The sequence below is a fragment of the Podarcis muralis genome, chromosome 7, assembly GCF_964188315.1.
Source record: "Podarcis muralis chromosome 7, rPodMur119.hap1.1, whole genome shotgun sequence".
Taxonomy (NCBI): Eukaryota; Metazoa; Chordata; class Lepidosauria; order Squamata; family Lacertidae; genus Podarcis; species Podarcis muralis.
In genome coordinates this window covers 43,666,678-43,681,517 of record NC_135661.1, presented here as the reverse complement: position 1 = coordinate 43,681,517, position 14,840 = coordinate 43,666,678, and the positions used below count along the sequence as shown (strand labels likewise).

General features: G+C 51.1%; 1 protein-coding gene across 2 annotated transcripts; it reads right to left on the bottom strand.

The window, feature by feature from the left end:
* Positions 1 to 28: 28 nt before the first annotated feature.
* DEF8 (differentially expressed in FDCP 8 homolog) lies at positions 29 to 12,844 on the bottom strand. 2 transcript variants are annotated; one of them, XM_028739910.2, is made up of 12 exons: positions 12,695 to 12,844; positions 8,187 to 8,321; positions 7,126 to 7,226; positions 6,649 to 6,798; positions 5,741 to 5,882; positions 4,769 to 4,933; positions 3,443 to 3,570; positions 3,184 to 3,297; positions 2,905 to 2,985; positions 2,305 to 2,445; positions 1,082 to 1,191; positions 29 to 951 (listed from the first exon to the last, which is right to left on the bottom strand). In XM_028739910.2, exons 2-12 carry the CDS (start codon positions 8,308 to 8,310, stop codon positions 849 to 851), a joined length of 1,359 nt encoding a protein of 452 aa, XP_028595743.2. In that variant the 5' UTR covers positions 8,311 to 8,321; positions 12,695 to 12,844; the 3' UTR covers positions 29 to 848. The 2 variants fall into 2 exon arrangements, with proteins under 2 accessions (XP_028595743.2, XP_028595744.2); XM_028739911.2 differs by lacking the exon at positions 3,184 to 3,297.
* Positions 12,845 to 14,840: the final 1,996 nt, after the last annotated feature.

Sequence of the window (14,840 nt, the reverse complement as noted above, 5' to 3'; positions counted from 1 at the left end):
AGAACTTAAAATCATAGTAACGCAGCCAGAGTTTCACACGGCTTTATTTAAAGTGATTTTAGTGCTCGTGATAAATTACTGTGGTTGAAGTGCCCCACTCCAGTCTCGTCTCACTGGCTGTTGGGGCCTGTTCCAAGTTCTTCATCCATCCAGTCCTTGTGTTGCCATCACCAAAAGCCATGGGGATGGTGAAGGAGAAAAGGGCATCATCTCTTCTTTCCCACATACCCAATCTCCAGCACAGATACTTTATGCATCTAAGTTAGAGGGAATGAATTCTAGATATCATATCATCCCTAAGCCCACCTGCCTCGGATCATCTTCCATGCTGATGTATCACTGTCAAAACGGAAGCCACAGGGGCACTCTCAATGTCATGTGCCAGCATAGAGCGGTGGCGTTAATAAGCAACAGCCGAGGAAAGCTGCTAGCAAATGTCTCGCATCACAGTCAGTCGGCCCTTTCTCCAATGTTTTTCAGCCTAGCAGGATCTGCCATGAATAAACCCTGGCCCAAAAGCTTGTCCTCCTCACACCCAAAAACCTGTGTCCTGTGAGGACAGTGCTCTCTTGAACCCAGTCTCATGATTTCAGGTAGGGAGAGTCTGCAAAGTCTGATGTGCTGAGCAGCCTCAAAGGCTCTTCTAGTGAGAGAGAGTCTAGGACACTTGTCCTGCAGCATCATTTCCCGGAACCTTTAGAGAAGCAATTCCCAGCTGCACTCCTGTGAAGGTTCTCCTCCTTGCCAATCTGGGCTGATCTCCTCCCAGGCAAGTACAGGTGAAACCCAGCATCCTGGGCTTGCCATGTTCCTTTGTGACATCTCCCTCCAGCCAAGGAAAGGCACCTCTAAGCCTGCAGCTCCACACTGGGGTCTCTGAGCAGCGACTGCTTTCTCAGATTTAGCCGAGCACACTTGGGACACGTTGTGGAGTTGTCATAATAACAGTCCCTGTAAAAGGAGACACAAAGGCTTGTCAGTTTCGTTCATCTGGATGAGTGGCAGGAGCTACCTCTCACTGCCTGACTTGAACCCACACATTTAGCACTGGCGCAAGCCAGATCATAGCTCTGGGGCTCACCTGTGGAAGACAGCTGAGCAGTCCATGCACATGGAGGTGTGGCTGTCAAAGGGAAAGAGCACATCCCCCTCTTTGCAGAGCTCACACACAAAACCCTTTGCTTGGCACCGCTGTAAGAATGAGAAAGGAAGGCCAGTGAGTCAGTTTCAGCTTCTACTTCCACTGCCAGTGAACAGAGGTTGGATGGAGTTGCTGGGCTCATAATGACACCATAGAGGTTTTCTGCTTGCTACTGGGTGCCTACAACACTCATACAACCACATGGGTGTGCTAATCTTGCAGAGGAGGAACTGCATTTTCCCCAACAGCAACATATTCTGGGGAAATACCATGTACTATAAAGTGCTGCATTGAATGAAGAAGACATGGTGGGGGTAAAGATTTGTCTTTAAGATTAAGCAAATTATAAATATTCTTAAATAAATAAAATTATAACATTATACATGAAAGAAACAAGTTTTCCTTCCTCTTATAGACTACCTGTCAGTAATGTATTTGTGTAATGCCAAAGGTCAGTACAATGTCTCAGAATATTAGAACTTGGGATCATGTGATGAAATTGATTCAGGGCAGACGAAATATGGTCCACCATCATATAGCATATGCTGTAAGGAACTCCACTACCACAAGATGGGTGATGATGGCTATCAGTTTAGAGGGCTTTAAAGAGGGTTTAGACAAATTCACGGAGGTGGAAAACGGGCCTGTCAATTGCTAAGAATCACAGTAACATAAGAACAGCTCTGCTGGATCAGACCAAAAGTGTAACTAGTCTAGCACCCCTTTTACTAGAAGCCAATCAGATGGCTCAAGGAAGCCCACAGACAGGTCAGGAGCACAACACAGCACTCTCCAACTCTTGTTCCTCAGCAACATGCCTTCAGAGGCATGGTTCCTCTGATCCTGGAGATAGCATACAGCCACCCTGACTAGTAGCTAGATGTGGCTTGAAGTGAAAGAGGACAGGGCTCCTTCACTGGGCATTTTAGGAGATGTATGTTGTCCTACATAATGTTAAAACTGCTGAGGGATGACCCTTTTTGCACCTGACCATCCTGCTACTGGCCACTGCTAGCTTTGTCCGTGAATTTGCCCGAGTCCCTTTTATCACTACTTCAATTGGTGGCCATTGCCATTATCCTGTAACAGTAAATTTCAGAGTTTAATAATGCACAGTATAAAGCAATACCAGTACTTCTGAATGCCAATTGCTGAACCCTCACCTCACAATCCAGTTTGATGTGTTTGGCAAAGAGCGTGTGGGTCTCAGTAAGGGAGCAGCTGAGGCGCCCAGCATTGATGTCAATCAGGTCTTGCAGCGAGTACATGTCATCATTCTCCACAAAGTGTTGCCGATCCTGCAGCTGAAGGGAGAGCACGATTGCTTACTGTCCACCACAACCGGATGAATTTGGGGCAGAGGGCAAGACAAAGCGTGGAACTGCAAGTGGGGTATGAGTAAAGAACTCAAAGGCTCCTTTGTTTAGTGGTTGTCCATTGAATGCCTGCTGAAAACATCCCCGCTTCCACAAGCATTTTTAGAGTTAACGTGGTTCAGTTTTGGTCATTTGTTCTGTATTTTAAGGCTTTACCTTTTTTTTTTTTGAAATTTATCATATAAAACTGATAGATATTTTTTGAATGAGCAGGCCATTTAGAAATATGCCTATGAACAAATAAATGAAATCCTCAAGCCACCTGGTTTTATGTGTAAGGGAGGCTGAGCACACAAACGCCCAACGTTTTGTAAGTGGTCCCCTATACTGGGCTTAAAATGGACATAAGAGAAAACTGCAGCTGGCTGGTCCATCTCTCCTCCTGACCTGGAGCAAGAGCCGAGCCTCCATAGCTTCCTTGCAGGTGATGAAGTACGGTTTCATAAGGAGAATGTCCTGGCGCAGCTTCTGCAAAGGGAGAGGGAGAGACAGACTCGCTTGAAACACTTGGCCAGGCAGTCTTTCCCCAGTAATGTGAACCTCTCTTTTGGGTGCTAGAATATCAGTACAGGACACATCACATTTGAACCCCAAATACTTCCCCATGCACAAATCAGTAAGAGGTTTCAGGCCAAGTGTACCCTCTCAGACTCCTCCTATGCTCACCCGGATCTCCACCAGCTCCTCAACATAGTTGAACAGAAGAGGGTTAATCTCACGCAGTTTGAGTACCGGCCGTGACACCATCAGGGCAAGGTAGCGCATGCTGCACCGAGATACCTGGAAATCACAGTCACCAATTAAGGATGGACAACAGTGGCAACAGCGATGGGGTTCCCCATCCCTGCTCTGTCCTCTTCTAATCCCACTCACTACATCTTCTGACAACAGAAGGCCTTTGGTATTGGGAAACTTGAGCACAGACCTTGCGGGGTTCAAAGTCCCAGTTGTGGATGACCCTGGCAGGGATGACAGCTTGGTCGTTCCAGTGGCAGTTGCTACAGTAATAGAGGCCAGTGTAGTCACACTGCCGGGCCTCGCTTGGAACTCCCCCTGCAGCGGGACAGAGGGAAAGAGGCAGGTCAGTTGAGGTAAGCAGCACTACCTTCAAAATCCCCAAGAGGCTGGGCAGAACTCTGGCAACAAATGGCCAGTAAGGTTTAGAGCCACTAAAAGCAGTCCCGTCTACCCTGACTGGCAGCAATGCAGCTCACAGCTACAGGGCTTTCCAAGCTTTCTGCTGCTGGGATCCTTTGACTGGAGGTGCCTTGGCTCACAGGTGGGACTCCGGACATGCAAAGGATTCACTCTGCTCCTGAGCTGCACTTCCAGCCCACTAAATCCTGCCCCTTTGGAGTCCTTGTCCAAGCTGCAGAGCTCTGAGCAAAACGACTCAGCCATGTCTGCATGAACCAGCAAAAGGGTAAGATCGCAGCATTCATTTAAAAACAAAAACAACCCTGCATGAATGTGCACAGGTCGTACCACGGACTTACAGTTCACTGTAAAAGTTTTCTAGGCGAGAAGGGAAGGGAGGGCAACAAGCAGTTGCCTCTAAAATGCATAACAAATCTCAACTGGAGAATTCACCAACTTACAAAATAATTATGGGAAAACGTGGGTCAGATTGACCACCGTTTACTGTTTGACAACAACTACCCTCTGTCCCAGCATCAGACGGCAAAGCTGGCTGAGTCTCATGGGAGTTTTAGTCCAAGGCTGGTTTAAGTCCTCACAGCTAGTGCCTGGAGAGGTTCCAGAAGTGGGGTGGCAGGTATCTGACCATGACTCGGTCCATGTGGGCATATGGAAGGGGCAGAGAAGGCACCCTACAGGCTCCAGAAGGTTTGGTCAGAGCTGGGGCACTGGATCTGGCCAGCAAACCAGACCCTTTATATCCCCTGCTCTCTCATGGCAAAGTTTGAAAGGGTGGGCAAGGCCACTCATCCATCAATCATCCAGCATAACAATGATGTCAGGTGGCCCTTTTTGCCTGCATGGCCAAGCAGCTGATTGTTGGAGCTTGCACAGTAATGCACATGGAGTTATGCAAAGCCCAACAATCAGCTGCTTGTGGGCAGCTGCAAAATACCATGCAGAGGGCTTTGCAGGTGCTGCTGGCCAGCTGTTTGGCCCACAAAACCCCTCTGGACCAGCCACAGCCTAGTTGGGCCAAATTAAGCCTGGCAAGCCAGGGGTTTCCCCTTCCCCTGGTCTGGCTAGCCCCTGCCAGTCCCACCCCAACACTTACTGAGCGAGATGGGCACCCGGCACTCAGCACAGCGGTAGTCCTGGCTGTCCAACCCTGTCTCTGGGCAGATGCTGAGCTCATACTCAGCCTGGTGGCTGACCTTGGAGCGGACACATGGCTTGGTGATGAGGTTCAGGCACTTGCTATGGCAGCGATAGGAACAACCTGGGGAGGAAAAAGAGGAAAGCATGAGGAAGCCACAGGGCCCCAACAGCAGCACTCCCCCCCCCTTGTATCTCCTCTCTAAAGGTCTCTCCAGGGATACCTCACAACAGAACCTCAAGCTAATTCATAGAGGGCTTGAAAACTCTTAAGTTGTGTGCCGGGGAGTTCCACAGGACATAAAAAGACAGTACTGCACAAAAAGAGACAATACCCATGGCAGGTAGAATAAGATTTAGGCCCTACAGGATCTTCCCCACTTAGCCTAGGAAGAACTCACAGTGCTTTTGCTTCCTGATCGGCAGAACAATGAGGAGGCCAACAGGAATGAGGAGGGAGAGTAATATTTGTGCCCTCCTGAAAGGATGAGGCGAGAACACTCGTTGTAGGTATTTTTTCATTGCACTGCAGAATCCAGGCCATACTGCATCCAGAGTAAGACTTTATTTCAAGCATCTGTGTTTGAATTTCTATCCAATTCATGCAGACAACTTTCTTCTGGCAACAGAGCCTCAAAGCAGGTAGCCTTCCAGGTATTGCTGGACTCTAACTCCTATCAGCCCTGGTCAGCATGGCCAATGATCAGGCATGATGGGAAGCTGTAGTCTTGATCCTTTTTAGCCGTGTCTCCCCCTGCCCTATATCTGGGTGTGGCTTGGGGGAAATGGCCTCATAGGACCCCTGCCCCCTGCCACTAGGCCAGAGGTTCCCCACTGCTGCTCTGGAAGGAGGAACAGCAATTGATCTCCGATTGGAGCTCCTCCTACTCCTGGTCCCCAGGGGAGGGGATGTGGGTGTGTGGCTTCTCACCTGTGCAGGTATACCAGGTCTGGAGGAGTCCCCAGATGATGGTGCTGCACTTGTCACAGGTCTGCTTCACGCTCTTGCTCTTCTCCTTGTAGAAGCGATGCTCCAGAATCACCCGGATGTTGGGTTCATCCTCACTGGGATCCTGCAATAGGGAAAGGCAGGCCACATAGGGATGTTCAATCATGGCCCCCAACAAGGGCCTTGTGATTTTATCCTCCCTCTCTCCCCACTTCTGGAAGTCCAAGCCATGCTGTGCCCTTCCCCACTGCCCAAAGGGCTGCAAAACAACTACAAAAAAGGAGAATTATTTAAAGCAATTGTGGGGTGGGGAGCCAGTGGCCATTTAAGCATTGCTGAACTCCAGCTCCCACCACCCTTGCGCTTTGGCCATATCAGATGATAGGGCTAATCAGAGTTGGAGTCCAACAACAACAGCTGGATGACCCCCATAGGTGTTCCACCCCTGGGCTCACCCTGTAGATAGCAATAAAGATATCTTTAAAACAGCTAGATCTTAAACAGAAAGCCAGCATGGTGTAGTGGCTAAGTTGAGATTTGCTGTGGCTCAGCCTTGCTGGGGGCTATGCCCTCTGATCTAGAAGCCCAGAGATGCAGGGTGGGGGATTGTCTCATCTCAGACTGAGGCTTTTGAGCAACATGGCTGAGCAGATATTCAGCTGGTGCATCTAAGGTCCACAGCAATCTTGCATCCAGTCCAGCATGCTGGCTCTCATGATCATACGGTGCACCTGCAAGTTTGCCACCCACTACAAATTTTGCACCTTGAACTAAAGCAAGAAAGAAGTCTTGGATTTGTCACTCCTCTGGCAGAAAGAAGACGCCAGAGCTCTATCCCTCAAGCCCATCCTATGGTGAGGACATGCCCCTCTACAAGCCTGTCTGTGCACCTTCAGCTCCTGGAGTTTGAGCCGCAGGTGGATGAGCCGAACTACGGCATCTTTTTGCTTCTCCGAGTTATCAGGGAGCTCCAAAATCCTCTGCTTGCACTCTTCAATTGCCTGCCGCAGCTGCTCGACATCAGAGGCCAGGAACAAGCCCTGCAAAGGAAGAGCAGATCACCAAGGGACTGTCAGTTTAGAGGCAGAGGGACAACCTTGACTGCCTGCCCCCATAGCCAAGCGGTCTAGGCAGGCCATATCCTTGTGGCCCCAGTGATCTGGTGGAGCAAGAGAGGTGGCCTGCTCTGCAAAGCAGGGAATGGTGGGCTGGCTGCTTAATGTTTGGTGTTAAGTGTGGGGATTTTGGATTGGCATCAGGGATTTTAAGTGCTGCTTTTCTACAGATATGTAAAAGTCTTTAGGTACAATATGGGGGGGCAGCAAGCCCAAGACCAGAATGCAGAAGTGCCCCTCCTTCCTCCTCACCACTGGGCGCGAGAAGTGATCCTCTGCCAGACCCAAGTCCATGGTGCGCTCCGAACACTGGAACTCAGCCTCCTCCTCGGGGGACAAGCCCAGCCTCAAGCCTACAAGGAACAAAGAGAAGCAAAAGTGTCAGGAGGGAAGAGAATTGCAACAGTCTCTCCCTCCCTCTCACACACAAACACCGGCTTGCCTGGGTCTCCTTCCCCACAATAAGAAGCCACCCAAAGCTGTGCAAGGGAAACTCTGTGTCCAGTTTCTTGAAAGAATGTATGAGGAGCTGCTACACAGCCCCATGTCTCTAGCCATGGTGGTCATGCTCTGCCTCCACAGCCAGAGGCAGCAATGCTTCTGAATACCAGTTGCTGAAAACCACCGGGATGTGTGTGTGTGTGTTGCTCTTGTACACAGATCCTGCTTGCATCTGGTTGGCCCCGTGAGAACAGGATGCTGGACTAGATGAGCCATTGGCCTGACTCAGCAGGTTCTTCTTATGTAGGGATCAGAACTACCTGCCTAGGTCCAAATCTGTTCTTGCCCCCTGCCTTTCTTCTACCTCCTCTTCTTCCGTGGCTAGGAGCTCCATGTCAGAAAAGGGTCACCTCATTTCTCCACCAAGGGAAGGAAGTAGCAGGTCAGCTTTTATAGAAGTTATCTGGAGGGTGAACCGTGTCCCCTCCTACTCATTGAATTTGAAAGGCCACAGTCTCCTGTCTTCCTCCATGCCCACGAGATCAAAAGGAGTCTTGGTGACTGTGGTGTTGATTCTGAGGTTATACAGGGCTTCACTTAATATATATATATGAAAAGTACCAGATATTTACATGCCAAAGGGCTTTAGGTACAATTCTTAGTACCTGCATTTTTTAAAGGATTGTAGGAAGCAGGAGCAGACAAGGCCAGAGACTTTGGACAGCATCTGTAAGCCTGAGCAGATGGCACTGGCCCAAAAGACGCTCTGCACATACACAGATGCCCCCTCTCCTTAAGTGGGTCTAACTTCAAGCTTCAATATTATGTCCTTATGAGCCGACCCAAGGGGAGAACTCAGCTGCCTTACTCACCTTTCTGCTGAAACTCCTCTCCAGTCTCCCCAGTCTTCTGGTCATGCTGGCTTTGCAGCGGGGCCTTGTTGAACGGGTTGAGGTGGCCCTGCCGGAAACGAGCCAGCTTCTCGTCATATTCCATAGCAGTCTGACCTGCCAAAGCCACACACAGAAGCCAAGGTGAGGGGCTAGAGGTGTTATACGTTACGACTAGGCAGACCCCACTCCTGGTGTAGACAAATTGGCTTGTCTGCTCCTCATAAGGGCCCTGCCCAGCCAGAAGCCACTCAGGATGGTGTCTCCCATATGGCTCCTGCCTTCAAAGGCACCTTCTCAGGCTTGTTTGTCCCCCAGATGGTAGTAAAGCCAGTTCTGCAGCCTTTGATGGCTACACAATAACTGTGCAGAGTCATGCAGGCATCCAGCCGGGCAGCTCCTGTGCATCAGTCAGGTGTCATCCCTTCCTGCACAATGATGTCACTGCCAGTTCCTTCCTGGAATCCCCAAGAACTCCAGTGGACAGCACAGCTAGGCAAACTTTGGCCACTTTGAGTCTACATCAAACTTCCCCAACCTGGTGCCCTTCAGACATTTGTGGTCTTATTTGCTACCACTCCTACTCACAGTAGGCCTCTCAAAGTTAATGAACATGACCACCAAATATAATGGGTGTACTCTGAGTAGGACTTAGTTGAATACAATCCTTTGTGCTGTGCTGGCTGGGACTGATGGTAGTTGTAATCCAAAACACCCAGAGGCCACCAGGTTGAGGAACAGGGTTTAAAATTAGCAGGGCACCAGGTGCATTTTGCACCTAAAGATTTCCCATTTGCGAGCACCTCAAAAAGTCTGGGTGCCAATTTTTTTGCGCCTGGCTGACACTCAAGGATTACTGAAATGTCTGTGCTTTGAAGCCGTGAAATATATGTTAAGGATAGACAATATGTTAAGGAGTTTAACAATAAAGAGTGGAATATTTTGAAAACTGAAGTATGGTACCAATATTTTTATTGTAAACCCCAAATTAAACATGTATTAACAATTTCTGCTAAAATGTTATATTAACCATGTGTCACTTATTTGAATTGCATATTAGTTCATGCTTATCAAAATAATAAATTAAAAGTGCCCACAACCCAGAAGCCATTTGGCTCCTAGGTTTTCTATCCCATTTTCTAACACTGTGGTTCACATGGCCAAGACCACATGGGCTGCATACAACCACACTTGCTTGAGAGACTACTTTTTATATGTAACCATTCTCTTTGGGAATTGGAGCCTCCAACAATGGAGTTGTCCATAACATCACATGACCACTGATGGTTATCTAGGGCAGTGTTTCCCAACCGGTGTTCCGCGGCACACTACTGTGCCGTGAGACATCGGCTGGTGTGCCGTGGGAGGGAGGCGGGCGAGTCGGGCGGCGAGACGCGGGGCGGCGGCGGCGAGCAGCGGCTGCCCAGCGCGGGGCTCTCGCCGTCTGCCTGCCTGGCTGCCTGCCTGACGCGCAAACCCCCGGCGCAGGCGCCCCGCTTGTTGACACGGGAGGGGAGGGGGGAGAGGAAACGCTGCTGGTGTCGCTGCTCCTCGGCGGCGGCTCCTCCTCTCAGCCCGCCCTGCCTATATTTGCACCAATCCCCGCCCACTAAAGCATTCGCGCCTCCCAATGGGAAGCCTTGCCGGGCGGCGGGTGCTGCTGCCTGAGAGTTCTGAAGCCAAGCCCACTTTCCCAGAGACTGGCGGTTCTGAGGGATCCAGGGCAGGGCCGGCGCGCGCGCGCTTCTTGCTGCCCGGGCGCTTGCTCTAATCCCGCCTTCCCTGGGAGGGAGGGATGGCGGTGGCCGCGAGCGTCCGGGGTGGGGCGCGCGCTGGCTCTCCCTGGCGGCCCCCGTGCCTGGCGTTCTATCAGTGCGCCTCCTCTCTCTTTCCCCACCCATCCTCCACGTGCTGCGCTCTAACCCGGAGTTAGAAGCAAATTAGAACACGCCCCCCGTGTGTGGTGTGTTTTTTGTGCTGCTCCTCTTTTTTTAGGGCTTTTTGGCGGCTTTTGGGACGGCGTCGAGGGGTGGCCGCCTCAGCTGCCGCCGTCCCTCAGTCCCTCGCTCTGCTGCCTCCTCCCACCCCGGCAAGGGGGAGGGAAAAAACTTTCACTTTTGTGCGTCCCTCCCGGCGTGACGCTGCGCGCTGACGTCACGGGGCGGGGCTTTAATGGTGGTGTGCCGCGAGATTTTTTTCCGGTAAACAGGTGTGCCGTTGCCCAAAAACGTTTGGGAAACACTGATCTAGGGACCCTCAGAGAAGGGCTAGTAAGAAAGCCAGCTAAATGAATTTGAAACCAGTATGACATCAATCAGCCCTGTCTCATTGTCCCTTGATGGCAAGGAATCAGTTGGTAGGGTGACAGCCACACAAAAATTATTATCATTATTAGGATAACTATTATAAAAGAAATACAGATTTCCAAGCATGTTATTGTACAAATCTCTTTTTACCATTCTGTTCCAACTTCTCTACTGAGATTTAAGTGCATATATGAGAACCTTCCATTAGCTGCTCTTCCCTTCTGTCTCATGCTCTAAGGAGCCTTTAAAATGACATCATCTCCACTTTGTTGGGCTATTAGCACCTTCCCTTTACTAACCACCGGAAACAACTCAAATAGAATCCAAGAAACCATTTTTTCACTATGAAGACATTGATAATTGAGCTCTAAGGCTGTCCACATCACTTTAGAAAAGTGATGTTTGCTTTGTTCTAAGGTGTTTTTTTAAAAAAGAAAAACCTCCTGCTTCCAGCTCAGTTTTATTCTGCTGGTTGTTTTTTTAGGTGCTGCTGTTTTAGTTTTCTAGGTGTACATAATTTAACATTTACAACCTCAGGGTTGTATAATTTAGTGTCTTTAATATGATGTGAACAGCTTGAAAGGCAATCTATAAATAGTGAAATAAACAAAATAAAATATAAGCAGCAGGAGAAAAAAACCTGGCTGACTTTAAAATCTTTTTCTTTTTGAAAAATGAGTAAACCTGATGAAATACCTCAATTTGTGCTACATATAACATTGTACTTTGAAGAACACATTAAACCAGCCTTCATCAACTTGGTGCCCTCCAGATGCCAGCAACAGCAGTGCTCACTGAGCCTAATGAAAGTTGTAGTGCAAAACACCTGGTATGGCACTGTTGGTTGCACGCTTATAGGAATATACAAAGGAGTAAGACCATTGGTACATCTGGCTCAGTACTGTCTACACTGACTGGCAGCTGCTATTCAAGGGCTGAGATTAAGGAGCCTTTTGCAGCCCTTCCTAGATATACCATCAGGGATTGGACCTGGGGTCTTCTGCATGCAAAGCAGATGCTCTAACCACTGAGCAATGACCTTTCCTGCCATAGCAACTGGTGGGCTCTTGTCTTAGCCTACTTTTCTGTAGATAATCAGATGGCAAGGCCAGTGTACCAGCAAACCCATTACCACAGCTAGAAAGCATCCTTTGTCCCACATTCTGCACCTACCGATCACATGAGGCTGTTAGTGTCCAAGGTGCTCACCACATGCACACATGTATGCTTGGTGCAGCAGCAAAAGCTGGCACAGAGGGCATTTCCAGGCACCCAAAGCAGCATGAAAGAACAGATGCAGAAGGCAGAGAGGCAACTGAGGAAGTGCCCGGGACTGAGTGTCTTGGCGTTGCTGGTGGGCTGTGAGAATCAGGGGAGCAGAAATGGGGACCTGCAGAGCCAAGAGAGGAGCCCCAAAGGCAACCCCCTACTGCCACCTGGGAACAGAGTGTATCTGGATATTAAACCACACTTCCAAGGCAGGGAGAATGAGGTTTCTCAACCCTAAATGGCCTTCCACGTCCTTTCTCTTTCGTGTGGCGTACGTTTTGAAACGGGTTTTCACAGGCTTTGCCTTTCAGATCCGTGCTTTTTTGGAAGAGGCTGCGAGAGGCCTCGGGCGGGTGAAAACAACGAAAACAAACGCAGAGATCCCTGGGAGGGGATCCCTAGATCAGAAGGGGCCACAACTGGATTATTATGGGGGGGGAGAGAGAGAGAGGCGCGAAGGGCGGTCCCAGAGGGAGGGCACGACCAGGAGCGAAGCCAGAGGGCTTCAGCAAGTGAGCCAGGCTGCACGCTCAAGCCCTGCTGTGTCCCACCGGGCGGCGGAGTCTCTCGCCGGGTCGAAGGAGGGAAGAGGGTCCTGCGTGGGGAGCAGAGGAGCCAGAGCTCGAGGCGCGGGAGGGGGAGGGGAAGGAGGTGCAGGGTTTTTTCCTTCCACTTTCGAGGGTGGGGGTGGGGAGCCGCGTCCTCAAGCAACCCCGAGCCGCTTCCTACCCCGCCTCATTCGACCTGAAAGGTTGGCAGACGGGGAAACCGAGGCTCCCTGGAGACCCGAGGCGACGGCGAGGGGCGCAGCGAGAGAGGGGAGCGCCTAACACCCTCCCCACGCCGCGACCCCAGGGACCCCCTTTCCCGAGGGGGAGAAGCCCGGAAGAGCCCCCTGCGCTCCGCGGCCCTTACCTGCGCGCCCATGGGGGTGGGTGGGGGGATGCGGCCTGGCCCGGCCCGGCTGCCCGCGCCTCTGCCCGGCCCGGACGCGCCGTTTCTTCGGCTCGCTACATGGCAACTCGGCGGGGCGCCCCCAGCCAAGCCTTGGCCAGCGACGAGCGCCGCCTAAACCGGCCCGCGCGGACCGGCCCGCTGCTGCCCCCGCGCGGCCTGGAGGAGCCGCGGCGCGGCCACGCCTCCAAGGTCCGGGAGGGGGCGCCGCTGCAGAAAGGCCTGCGGGTCCCTTTGCAGGGCCCGAGACAAGCCCTTGCAAATTGAAAAGGAGATAGTACGCTTCGCAGAGAGAAGGGGGCTCGGCATCCTGGCTCGGAGCAAACCGCTTCCCTGCAGTGCAGACCGCGCAAGCCCTGAGCAAAGACAGCTGTCAGTCCTCCCTCAAACAAGACCTCGACTACGGACAGTCTTTGACTAATGTAAAAACATCACGGCAGAAGTACTGGGAGTCCTTGTCCGGGGCCACCGCCCCATTTCATTTAATTGATTTGCACGAAGGGATCCCTTCGGGCTTTTCTTGCGAGGTCCTGAAAAAAGGGAGTGAATAAAAGTTCTAGATGTGTAGGGAGTCTGTGTCTGTCTCGCAAGAGAGGCCCGAGAGAGCCCTTCCCAAGGATATGCAAGGACAAGGAGAGAGGAGGATGGGATGGTCTTTGTGGCTGGAGCATGACCCACCCGCAAACCCCGAAGGTGGTCCACGCCAGGCAGGGCCCACAAAAGGCGGGGTGCAAATGCTAAGAAACAAGGCGAGGCTCCTGAAAGGTCCTGGTGCTTCTTGCGACCGGTAAAGGGCAGGGAACATGTCACTCTCTCTGCTCAAAAGTCAGCCTACCAGGTCGTTGTTACATTGGTGAACAGCTTACATAGCTGTGGGGGCACCTGTGGTTACATCAGATATCTGTTACGGCTTTAGAAAGGGTTTCTCATTTTGCTTTTTTTTGTTTCTATTCATGTTAAGTAGTAAGATTTCACTAGATAAGCCCATCCTGTTGCAGTGCATTTATAATACACAAATTATATATGTATAGAAAAATAACCTAAAGTGGTAGGTAGAAAGTTCCCCTTTACATTTCGAGTTGGGGCTGAAATCTCCATGCATGAGGAAGGTAACAGGTTCAATCCATGGTGTCTCCAGGTATGGGAGAGAGATTCCTGCCTGAAATCCCAGAGAGCTGTCAATCAGTGTGAGCAATATTGAGCTAGATGGATCAATGGCCTGACTCGGTATATGGTGGCTTCTTGTGTTCCCTGGGGAAGTGTCATAAACTTAGTGGCAGAGCATATGTTTTGCAGGCAGGCAGGCTGTGCTAGGCCCGGGGGTAAGTCGAGTAACGCGGTCCAGGTCTGGTCCCGAATCCAAGGGTTCCGCGAAGAGTCAGTCTGACAGGGCCAAGGCAGGACACGAGGCAGGAAACCAGGCAAGGCACAGGATTACAGGCAGGTTCTGGCAAACAGCAAAGTTCCTCCCTCAACATGGGGCGGGGTCCAGCAGCCTTTTATCTCTCTTGGGGTCCTGATCCCCCGGTGACTCACCTCCCTGTCTCGCCCAAAGGCAAGCACTCCTCCTGTGAGTACTCAGGTCTCTCCTTCTCTCAGACCTCAGCCTCTGCAGCTTGGGAGATGTTGGTGGGTTACTAGATCCAGAGGCCACCTCAGCCTCTCCTGACCCAACTGGTAGTGGAGCAGCTGTAAGTGATTGCCCAGCTGAAGGCAATGAGGGCCCCTGAATTGGCCCAGCTGGTGCTTGTTGCAGGGGAACCTGTGCAGACTGGGGCTCTTCAGGCCCCTGACTTGGTTCAGATGCCACCTGAGGCTAAGGATCAGGTGTGGACTGAGACACCTCTGGTTCCAAGTCCGAGTCCCAGGCCATCACACATCCTGAGGTTCAATCAGCAGCAGGGACGCGGACTTATAAAAAATATTGGGGGGGCCCGGGAAAGCTCATGAATAATAAATAAGCTCATGAATATGCAAATAAAGTGGCGCCGCCTCCTCGTGAGCGAATAGGGGAGAGCGTGCTGCGCCTATTAATCAGCTCCAAAGGAAATTGGGTGGAGCTTTTGCTCGGGAGGGAGGGCAGGAGGCATGCAGCCCGCCCCTCCCT